Source organism: Symphodus melops (assembly GCF_947650265.1).
Source record: "Symphodus melops genome assembly, chromosome: 10".
NCBI classification, from domain to species: Eukaryota; Metazoa; Chordata; class Actinopteri; order Labriformes; family Labridae; genus Symphodus; species Symphodus melops.
This window is the reverse complement of record NC_136700.1, coordinates 23,174,859-23,187,024: the sequence shown is the minus strand read 5'-3', so window position 1 is coordinate 23,187,024 and position 12,166 is coordinate 23,174,859. Positions and strand designations below refer to the sequence as shown.

At 41.7% G+C, this 12,166-nt stretch overlaps 1 protein-coding gene across 4 annotated transcripts in view; it reads left to right on the top strand.

Moving 5' to 3' along the window:
• bcas3 (BCAS3 microtubule associated cell migration factor) overlaps positions 1-12,166 on the top strand; it is a 289,933-nt gene that overhangs the window by 32,505 nt on the left and 245,262 nt on the right. For all 4 annotated transcript variants that reach the window (XM_079354708.1, XM_079354709.1, XM_079354711.1 and 1 more), the window contains exons 10-13: positions 1,782-1,858; positions 2,520-2,603; positions 6,418-6,588; positions 11,154-11,247. In XM_079354708.1, coding sequence (XP_079210834.1) covers positions 1,782-1,858; positions 2,520-2,603; positions 6,418-6,588; positions 11,154-11,247 — 426 coding nt within the window. The remainder of the gene's footprint in view (positions 1-1,781; positions 1,859-2,519; positions 2,604-6,417; positions 6,589-11,153; positions 11,248-12,166) is intronic.

The following is a 12,166-nucleotide window of genomic DNA, read 5'->3' as shown; positions in this document are numbered from 1 at the left end:
TAACAGGGTTAATGTCGGTGTTAAGCTAGCTCTGCATGGGTCTGTAAAGCTTTCTGCGTTCTAACCTCTCTCCATTACTTAAAAGCATCTCCAACATTGATCCTAGTTTGAGCAGCTTTCTGCTGCTGGAGCTTATTAGAAACATGCAGAGGCTTTTTAGCTCGGCTACAATCACAAGCTTTTCGAGGATGATTTGAAACCGCCTACCTTCTCTGGTCCAAACAAATCCTGACCATTTAAGATCAGCTTCAAAAGTTAGGAGGACATACTGGCTGCTGTGTTGTTGCACTTCAACACAGCATGTTTCCTTCATGTCTGATCACACAGTATATATACAGGCTGAGTGAAGCCAGGTTAAGAGACCCGGGGTACGATGAACTCCGTCCGTAGCTTGACACCTGCTTTCAAACGTAGTGTTTAGTCTGAATGCAACAAACCTAATTCTCTTTAACATTTCGAATTTTGTGTCTATGTAAAAGTGTGACGTTAGAAATGGTTGAAATGTAGAAAGTGTTGGTCCAGAGTTAGCGCTCAGGTCTGGTTAGTCATGTGTTTGTTGTCTGCCACATTTGCTCTGGGCGGGGGACAAACAAACACTCTTTTTAATATGCATCTGTTTGTGAAAGCACAGCCTTTTTATGCTTTGTAGGATTATTGGTTTCCATTTTTATTTCTGCTCTGGCCCAGCAGTTTTGTCGTTGTGTGTGCTCTTCGGTGTGTATCCCCCACAGGGATTATTGTGCTGGTCAATCATCAGAGGAGCCTTCCTCAATTTATTGGGTACCACAGTCTCCATGAGGTCATAGTGAGCGCACACACAAACGCACAGACACGTCACCCTCATTACACTCCCATTTATCTTCCCAAACGAGAGGCTCCCCACAAACACATTAATGCTTTAAGATAGTTTGAGACGCTCCTCAGAGACCGCACTTATGGAAATCTGTGTTGTGTGTTTTTTTTCATTTGGGTTTCTGATGTTACAGGAGAAATAAATATGTTCTTTCTTTTTTTCTCTCTCCTTTTTTTTTTTTTTGCTCTTTCTTTTGCTTTTTTCGGTCTTTCTCTCTTTTTTCACTTCTTTTGTTTTTGTCTTTCTTCCTTTCTCTTGCTCTTTATTTATCACACTTTTCCTCCTTTTCCAATTTTTTCACTATTTTCTTTTTTACTTCACTTTCACTCTTTCTTTGCGTCTTTTGTTTTTTCCGATTTTTTTTAAAATTTTTATAAAAATGCAAATGTGAAATTGGGTTTATATACAATTTATAACATTTTTAAGGTCAAAACAATGTTAAAAAAAGCCCTGCAGAAAGTCTGCTCTTTGACTTTTTATTTTACTCCAGTGTGCTTTTTGTATGTCAAGCTTGATTTATAAATAATAAAAAATCATTCTTTGAAGTGTTTTTTTTTTTTTTTTTTTCAACTAGTGGCAACAGGAAGTGACATGAAACTCCTTTGTAAAGTCCTCCAATGGGAATCCAGGGTTCAAGCCGACCTGTGGCTCCTTTCACCTATATCTTGACCTCTCTCTCTCTCTCGCCCCCTCTCTCTCTCTCTCTCTCGCTCTCTTGATTTCTGTCTCACTTTACTGTTCTTTTTTAAAGGCATTAAAGGCAAAAAGCCTTTAAAATTGACATAAAATAAGGGTCCCCAGTTATGACACTTTTGATGAAACTCATCCTGACCTGCATGTTTCAGGGTCGTTCAATTCTTTTTGCTGCTTTCATTTTAATTAATATAATTAAAGCAGGTTAGCGTGACCAACCTCTGTGTCCTTTCAGGCTGCTATCCGTGCCCCGGCCCCAGCCTCAATCCAATCGCTCTGGGAAGCCGCTGGCTGGCCTATGCTGAGAATAAGGTACTCCACACACACACACACACACACACACATACACACACACACACACTTTTCCATTGCAGAAGTGCCTTATCAGAAAAGCGACATATTTACAATCCAAAAAATGCATTTATCTATTTTCTGCCTCTTTAATCTGTCTGGATAAACAACTCATTCCTAGAAGAGTCCGGCAGAGATGATAACATTTTGACAATCAACAGATGCACCAGAGTTTTCTCTTCTCCTCTGTTTAATGGGATTGTTAAGTATTTACCACAAAAAAACCCCAGAATGTTTTGCAATACATTTAATGCACAATCATGTTTTTGGTGCTGGCCCACTCAAGTAATTGACAGATGGGACCAATGTTTGTGTGACTGGCTGAGGATTTCCAGAAACCACTAAATCTATTTTTTTAGCTGTAGGAGTAATACTGGGACGGAGCCATTCAAGTGATGTTGTATTTAAAATTAAATCACAGAGCCGATTGGCTGCTTGGTTTTGTAATGCTTCTTTTAAAGTAAAACTAATTTCCTCCAAAGACTGAAGAGACGAGGCGCCTGGGTATCTGAAATCTCAGTTAATTTCCCACAATTTCTTTTTTTTTTTTTTTAAATACATCCTCTGTTGACCCAGACTTTGTGTCTTTATGGATTTATCAGTTCATCTTTATGTTTTACAGTTGATCAGATGTCACCAGTCTCGTGGAGGAGCTTGTGGTGACAATGCGCAGTCCTATACAGCTACAGTGATCAATGCTGCCAAAGTACGTGGAAACACACGCACACACACACACACACACACACACACACACACACACACACACACACACACACACACACACACACACACACTTCTCTTTCTTTTGCTTTTTCTGTCTCTCTTTCCTAACTTTTTCTTATTTGCTTTGCTTTGCTTGCCCTCTTTTCTTTCTTCCTTCTTTCCTTCCTTCCTTCCTTTCTTCCATCCTTCCTATGTCTGCGAGTCATCCTTTCTATTTCTTTATTTGTTTTTATATTTAAGGACTCAATATCAATATCAATAACTTAAAGGTGCAACATTTTAATAATAGTTATCTTTATAAAAGTTAAGACCGGCATTACACTAAGATATCTAGCACTGTTAATACAATCTAATAAAACCTTAGAATATATTTAAACAATATTTTTTCCATTTAGTGTCCTTATTTGTAAGTTTTTTTTTTCTATTTTCTATCAAAGGGTATAGAAAAATGTTGAATAATGACCGTAAACATATGTAGACAGTTTGTGACCTGTGCTCTACAGAAGAGAAGTAAAGATCAAGAAGACAAAAAGATGTCTTTTATTTAAACTTTACATTCAAATGGTGGCTCATAAACCATCATCAAATCATTATTTGTGTGTGTTTGGTTGTCAAACAGCCTTAAAATAATGAATAGCAGTGAATACGTCAGTAATGATTTATTACTTTAAAGAGAGCATCTTCTTATCAGTGAAAGGGACTTTTCCTGACAGCGACTCAACGGTTTGACTAATCGTTGAGCAGTTAACATTTTACTCAAATGAGAGCGACTTTATTTCTAGTGTCACACTGAGGAGTAGCTGTCCCACAAAAAGCCACATTCATCAATGGTCAGAGCAACTGAGGGGACACTGGATCATTCCAAATCAGACAAATGCCCCAACGGCACAACTTCAGCTAGTGTTGTAGTCAAGGCTACACTAACCGAGACCAGAGTGTTCCTAGACCAAGACATTAACATAACCAAGATCGAGACCGAATCAAGTCCAAGACCAGTGGAGGGTGGGTCTGAGACAAGACCATACATCGTATAATAGAAAACAAACAAATCTTGTGTGCAGGGGGCAACAGTAACAGCGGGAAGGTTGCGACCATAACCAGCAGGTACAAATCAAATAAAGAGTGAGGTGAAGTTATTTGTTGTTTTAGAAAGAGTCGTTTTCCTCCTAATCACAATCTCGACAGAGACAAGACCGAGTAAAAAAATACCTTTATTTCCATACCTTCAAAAGGTCTCCAGACCGGTCTTGAGACCAAGACCATATTCGACTACTATAACAATACCTTCAGCTGTATGTCCCATATTTCCTACTTTGGTCTTTTACAGGACTTTAATTGGGAACAAGTCCCTCCAGAACAACATAAAAAAACCCCCAAAACATTACAACAGTGGTTGTCAAACTTCTCCCAGGAAATACCTTATAGTCTTTGTTAAAGGAGTGTGGTGGCTTATTCTCCTTAAGCTGCAGCACACACTGGTGTCCAAGCTTGTGACAAAAAACTCTTCCATGTCTTTTCTTTAACCTGATCTCACGCTAATAAAAATGTGGAGAGATGTACAACACCAAAGAGCACAGTTCTTTTTATTTTTTTCAGTCTTTCTATTTTTGAATGTTATGTTCTCAGTCACATCTCACTGTCGTTAGTTCACTCACACACACACACACACACACACACACAAAAAAAAATACTTGCTTAAAACTGAAAAAAAAGAAAGAAAATGAGGTCTCATGTTTGGGCTGTGGCTCTAATCTGTCCAAAAGTCTTTTGGTCTGTCTGAAGGCCTTTTACACAGATAAAACAGCACATAATAAAGTGCTTCCAGCTCCGCCTGTACACCATCTGTAAATGTGCTGACATTGTATCCACCTGGCCCGCCCGGCTGACTCGGCCTGAGCTTATGAGACACTTCATCAACCTGCCTATCTGATTTTTCCCCACTTTAATCCACCATTTCTCTTTAGTGGTTTTGTTTCACTCGTCTCTGTAGGGGAGGGACTCTAAGATGTTTCGGTAACAGCCAAAAGCTCCCTTTGATACAACGTCTAAATTCATTCCTGCTTCATGTAACTGCTTGCCAGCACATGCCATCTTGCCTCATATGTTTCTTGTCTGTTTCCTCCATTAGGTCCCAGAGCAAGTGCTAATTGATTTATAAAGAGTAAGAGTATCTCGCCTCTTTTACATCGGGAGTGCTAACAGCCAGTGTGAGAGAAGTCTCATTAGCAGGCCAATGTTGGTATCCATCAAAAAGAGCGCTGTGTTGCTAACAGGTTAGCAGATAATGGCAGGGGGGTACTGATAGGCAGACATGCTGTCTGGGAGCACGCCGTCTCCTCATTTAGGACCATATATCTCAATATGGATGACAAGGTATCTCCCCTGGCTTGTGGCGCGACACGCTGGCTCTTAGTGCTGACGTCCAGAGACAAGGGAACACAAAAGGGGGTCTGCATTAAAATGTAATGGCTTTTGTTTATAATACGGATAAAAGAGAGAGAGAGAGAGAGGGGCGGGATCCTCTCTGGCCAATTGGACTCCCTGTTCCGAATTTACTCTCCTATAGGACATTTCACATCAGTCCTGCTGCGTATCACCCCAGGGTGTACGACTGAGAACGACCATGCACATAAATTAGGCTGTAATTTGTTTAGATGGCGACATCAGCTGTGTGTGTGTGTGTGTGTGTGTGTGTGTGTGTGTTTTTCATCCATCAGACATGATCTGCCTCTAAACCCCCTCCTCCAGCACCGACGGATCAATAGCCCCTGTTTGGACTACCACTAAGAACTCCACAACTGCAGTGATTAGAAAACACATTAGTGTTGATCAATTAGGAGCCAAACGCCTCACTTAATAATTGATGGCTCTTCTGGCACACACACACACACACACACACACAAACACGCAGGCGTCTACAAGAGCACGCAGGCAGCAGACACTGTTAGTGTGCCGGGCCAAGTGGCAAAGAGACAGTGGGTGATCCTCAGACCCAACAAACGCGAGGCGCCACGCTGTATTGACAGGGCCGCCTAGTCTGAATGCCTGATTAGGCTCTCCGGGGCCCCTTTGGCGCTTACACACACACAGACACACAGTCACACGCACTGGACTCCATTAGCTAAAGACAGTGTAGTAGGTGAGATAGACTCCACTTAAGCAGCACTATCCATTTCCCTCAATCGAGCCACAGAGGTGTGTTTGAGCCAGACACCCTGGCTGGGCCTTAAGCGGACACACACACACACACACACACACACACACATGCACACACGCACACACACACACACACACACACACACACACACACACACACACACACACACACACACACACACAGGGTGTCTCCTGTGGCTGCAGTGCTACAAGTCATCAGCACTACAAGTTATCAGCAGGCATCGAGTGAACATGCTGCACACACACCCACAGAGACAAGGTATTGCAATTCCTTCAAAGGCTCTTAAGGCCTGGAAACCTAAATCCATTATAGCCCCCCCATCTATGTCATATAGGGTCCTACAAAGTACTGACTCTGATCAGGACAGCAAAGCCTTTTGTAATGCTATCACTCTGCATGGCTGGGCTTCTGCTTCCTCGTTTCAATCAGACTTAGAACACTCCAAATGAAAGTGCTGTGAGATGTGAAGTGGAGATGTCATTCAATGAAGGATCCATCAAAACACTGGCGACGCCTCCATGGTCTTAAGAATTGTTTAGCCAACCTTAAAGTGTTTATTTTATATGTCCGAGTAAGATTCTCAAGCACCAATGCATGTCTTTGTTCCATGTTCCTCCAGACTCTTAAGACTGGCCTGACCATGGTGGGGAAAGTTGTCACCCAGTTGGCGGGCACCCTGCCAGCAGCCACTCCAGACGAGGAGGGAACGCCACACAGCACCAGTCGCCGGAGCCCCAACAACCCCGGAGTGGTCACCATCATTGACACGCACAGTGTTGGAGAAGGACAGGTTGGTTTCTGCTTTGTCAGGGTGTAATTCATGTAGAATGTGTCTCTTCTACCTTTATGGACATTTATTTGGTATTAAGAGCTTTTAAAGCGTTAGGAGTCACTGAAAGTGACAGAAGCAACAACAAGAAGCCCTTTAGTATTGCTCTAATGTATATAATATTGATGTTGTACACCATATAGCAGAATTTACAGTCACATGAGTTCTGTACTGACTGGAATAACAGCTCACAGTTCAAATCATCCGTCCTTAGGAGCCCAAACTGACGGGTTGATTACATTTTTAAATGTGCAATATATTATTAAATTATATTTTTTTCCCATGTTAGCAGCTAATTGCAAGATCGTATAGGAGCGGCAGCATAGCAGTCTGTCAATCCTTTTAATATCGTACAGTGCTGAAGCTAAATTATCAAAAGATGTCTGCTGCTCTCCAAAACAAACTCTTTGATTAAAACTTGTAAAAAAAAAAATCAAAAAACAAAAAAAATGCACACAAAAAAGCAGTTTTCCCTTCCAAGTTAAGGACTTTGCTGAATCCTCAAAGGAAAATGTTTTTTTGCCTTTTTATGGCTGCAGCATGAGTGAAGAGCCCAGGACAAATTACTCACTTTACGGGACAAATAAAGTTCATGTGTTGACTCTTTAACCTCGAATCCTCGGTGAGGCTTCAGAGTCTGAGAGCTAATCTAATGCTGAGGGAGAGGTTGCCAGAATCCAACATCCAATGAAAAGAAAATGATAATTTTACTGCAATTATTTGAATGAAAAGATGCATCGCTCTGTGAGAAATCTTTCCAATGTTGACTGAAGTTGTGTTTCTTTTTGACTTTTAACAAGTAAAGTTCGATGAAGGGAAATGGTCAAACAAAAAGTTTGCTGATATGGGTCAGTACAGACATCTGCAGGATTGTACATGAATGATACGACATGACTTTCCATTAGATGCCATGAATCAAGAATGATTGTATGAAGCTTTATGTGTCCTGAAGAATTGTTGAAAGTAAGCACTAGATGTTTCTTCATGGATATGTTTCAGTGTCATCCCTCAGGAACAGGTAACGTTTAGCTGTTCACTTTCACTCTTCAGTTTTCAGACAACACAGAAGGGCTTTGTGTTTATTTACACACCTCTCCTCCCAGAAAACCGTCAGACGAAAGCTAGTGAAAGCTCACTTAACCACAAAGTATTCCACTTTACCAGGTGTTAGCTTTCTTTTCACTTCTTTTAAACGTTTACGTTTGCATGGCCGTATACATCATGAATTCACAGACACACAGAGTAGATTAAATTGGCACTGATGTGTTCCTGGCTCTTTTCCTCTCTCGGTTGTCCTCTGTAAACCAGGTAAACATATCTTTGGCTTCTGCGGCTTGTTGAGAAACAGGAAAACCTCCAAGCTTGGCTTCCTTACTCTCTTCGTGGCTTGGACACACTCGGGTCCATTCATGTCTTTTTTTACGCGAGTCAGTGAGAGGTGCGATTTAGATTTTCTGCACATTTAAAGAGCGGAGCTTTCAGCCACAGCTCTGTCTGGTTTAGGTGCCGCCGTGGTAGGTGAGAAGCTCTGTAAACAGTCAGCTGTTGGTCTGTAACCTCACATGAAGCTCAAGGCTGCACCACACATCAAATAAGACCCAAACATTCAATTTCTACTTTTTATGGGAGATTTTAAATGAGTGAGGAGTTTCCAGTTTTTTTTCACCATAAAACAGCAGAACTGCCTGGAAGCCTTTGAGCGTTTGAAGAATACTTATAGTGTAAGGATGGACCCAGTAATGATTGAAATACTCCATAGGACAGTATAAGTGATTTCATAGTCTTACCTTTCTTTTTTCTCTACATTGGAGAAGTTGCAACTTTAATCCAAGATTAGCGTTCCTGTATGTAGACATGATAGGAATTAACTGACAAGTAGCTAGCATGCAAAAGCCATATGGCACATTACAGAAAAATGTGATTGTCTTCAAATTTAATGAGGTGACGCCATAGTTTCTTAAATAGAAATAAATGAATAGAATTGACTAATACGTATGAACCTTTAGAGATAAATCAGTGTCTGTGTATCTGATTGAAAATGCAGAAGTTTAAATGCAGAAAACAATGCCTGTTGTCTGTCTCGTAGAGTGAGATTCCACCTGGTGCTATCTGCAGCACAAGTAACAGAGCATCGCACACTAGAAAACATTAAACATTAATGTGTTAAACATGGCTAAAGAGAGACTAACGCAGTCTTCTGAGGAATAAAAGAGTCATATGTACAAAATGTCGCACTAACAAGGCAGAAAAGCAACATTGTAAACGCAGCTCAAAGATGCACTTGATAACAGATATGAGTCCCTCCATCTCTGAATCGGTCACAGATATCCCAACGTCGCTCAGGATCTACTCTTCGTATGATCTTTTCAAAGGCAAGCAGCTATTAAAATAGAACAGAGATTATTGATTGAAATAGTATTGTTTTTTCCCTCCATGTTTAAAATGAATTGACATAAATTAGACTGTCGATGCAGACTCATCTCCACATTTGATTGTTCCAAACATTTAGAAATGTAAAGACTCAAATAAAACAGGTAACTCTGCATCACAACACAAGTTAAAGTACGTTTTGGGATTACCACTTTACTGTAATATTCTATTAGACATACATTGGTACAAATAACCGTACACAGGAAGTCTAGTTACCTGTATATACAGTCCATTCAGTCGTGATTATGGTTTGAAGAATACCAGTTTCCTTCAACAGGATCTCCCCTTAACGTCTAAAGAAAGCTAAACGTTTTTATCCCCTTAATTCTCCTCAGCCGCTGCACTCCGTGATTAATCACAGAGCAGTAGCTGTCACATTTTTAATGAGGCATGTTAGCATACACGATACAGTTTGGCAGTGATGAGGTCACCACACTAACACACACACACACACACACACACACACACACACACACACACACACACACACACACACACACACACACTTCCTTCTCTCTTACAAAGTGACTTTAGCAGCCAGTGTGTGTTGTCTTTTAAGCTGGACCTAAGCCTTCAGAAGCAGGCCTGCACTCTGTCACCGGCCGACACGCTGTAACCGTACACTGGCTGTAAACACTCACTATAGGCCAGCCAGGCGGGGGAGCTAGGAGTGGAGCACAAATGGGAAAAGAAGAGAGAAGTAGGAGGGAGTGAATAGTGATGAGGGTGGAGGTGTGATTTTTGGAGATTTAGGAAAAAGACAGTGATGCAGTTCCTGTGTCAGTGCAGGATTCTCCCTTCTCCTCCAGTCTTTGAAATTCCTTATTTGGTGCAACAGCCTTATATCACACACACACACACACACACACACACACACACACACACACACACACACTCTCTCTCTCATGTGTAATGGGCTTGGATCTCTGGAGGACACTTGTGTTTCAAAAGGCTTCAGCAGCAGGATTCTCTCACAGAACAACATTGTCTCCCTGCACTGTTACAGAAGTGATCTGCTTCATGTCACCAGTCTCTCTCTCTCTCTCTCTCTCTCTCTCTCTCTCTCTCTCTCTCTCTCTCTCTCTCTGTCTGTCTTTCTTTCTTTCTTTCTGCTCTCCACCTTTTTTTTCTTTTTTATTCCCCCCATGCTTGTTTTCTAGCTTGTAGCCTGAGATGGAGCCCTTTAGCTTTTAGTGGCTGTTCCTTGTTTGGACTAGTTCCTTTTTAAAATGCTCAGCCAGCCTTCCTGACATCATTAATGCAACAGTGGGGCCAAATTTCACTCTGTGTATATGTCCTCTGTCTCTCTCGCACATAAAGTGGCCTCATGTCTGGGCTTATTTCTAATCTCTCTTCTTGACTAAAGGGGTTTTCTTCCAGCTCCTGGTCTCTGCGAGGCCCTCGTTAGTTTCCTCTTGACAACAGACTTCACAGACTTCATAGAGAGATTTAGGAGCAGCCTTTAGTTGTGTAAAGTGACTTATAATTTCATTTTCTTAGGCGACTTTTAGAAGTAGCGAGCCAAAGATGGATTTGACGCCAGTTTCTGCCTGTTTACGGGAAAAGCCACTGTCATGGGGCATCGGCAAAGCCACATGTGAAAAGCCACATTATTGTAAAAGTAAATGTGTCCATATTCGTGTCTCTTTTGTTGGATCATTCCCTGTTCACACTGGTCTCAGGACAGACACAAGTACTTTGGGGAAAAAAAATAGGTCAAATTATGATGAGTCATAATTTCTTTGATGCAGAACAAAGAGGAGGATTTAAACAGAGCGCGCGTTTGTCTTCTTCAGGTAATATGCTAATTACTTTGTATCCACAAGAGGGCAATAACACATTCAGAAAGCTCTTAAAGTGTGGGCTGGTGTCAAAGAACAGAGTGTGGGGATGATATCAGACCAGACCAAAATGTGAAGAGAAATCCTTGAGAAGGGGAAAGTCCCGCTCTGGGTTCAATGTTCTCATTGTTAGAAAATGATTTGAAGTTTCTGTCTTTGTGTGTGTGTGTGTGCGGCTGTGTGTGCGGCTGTGTGTGTGTGTGTGTGTGTGTGTGTGTGTGTGTGTGTGTCTCTGTGTCTGTATATATACTCCAGGTCCTGGTGAGTGAGGACTCGGACGGAGAGGGAGTGGTGGCTCACTTCCCAGCTCATGACAAACCCATATCCTGCATGCAATTCAACCCCAGTGGTAAGACACACTCGCAGACACTCACTCAGGCACGCACACACATTTACTTTTTTAAGGAGGGAGCTCGAGCTGGATGAGTTTGGAAGACACAGAAAGCAGGAGGGAGATCACGCTTCCATTCAAGTGTAACATGGTGGTTTGTTTGGCTCACATGTGGCCACCTCATCTCATCTCTGAGGCAGAGCTGGACCAACCGGCTCCATCAAATATATTCATAGATGTGTGTGTGTGTGTGTGTTCATTTTGTGCACAACAAACGTGTTTAGCCAGACACCAGCATTAACACCAACCTCAGGACATTAACAGCATTAGACCAACAAATGCAGGTCAGGCAAACAGGCAATGGGTAACAGATGCACCCATTATCCACTCAAAGGAGTTCAGGATGCTGAATATGCATATACACAGTAAAACTTTGCATAGCTGTCACACAATGTAGACATACTTCTTACTATCTTCACCCTTTTTACTCCCTCTTTTAAAGTGACAACCCCAGTGATCGTCCTTATTAAAACCACAGTCAGTCAGAGCTATTTCCATCATCGCCAGGTCTCTCTGAGCCCGTCTTCAACATTAAGGACGGACTACACTGCTTTTTGTTTGTTTGCCCTCAAACGACTGGTGGAAACGTTCACTTCATTGTAATTCATGAACTACGTCTTCACATGCTGTGAATGGCCCATAGCAGAGACTTGATCTGCAAGATTAATTTAGTTTAAGGATGATCTTTTGTCTGTTTACTTCACAGCAAAGAGAGACCGGAGCATGTTCAGCATTTTGGGTTCATGTTGGAGGTTGTATAAATCGAGTTCAGGCAAACCAGGCCAACAAGTCTACATCTGAGTTTGAAATATACCACAGAGGCAGACAACGTCACACCACAGGATCAGTATCTTTTCAGAAACAAGATAGGCCTTGA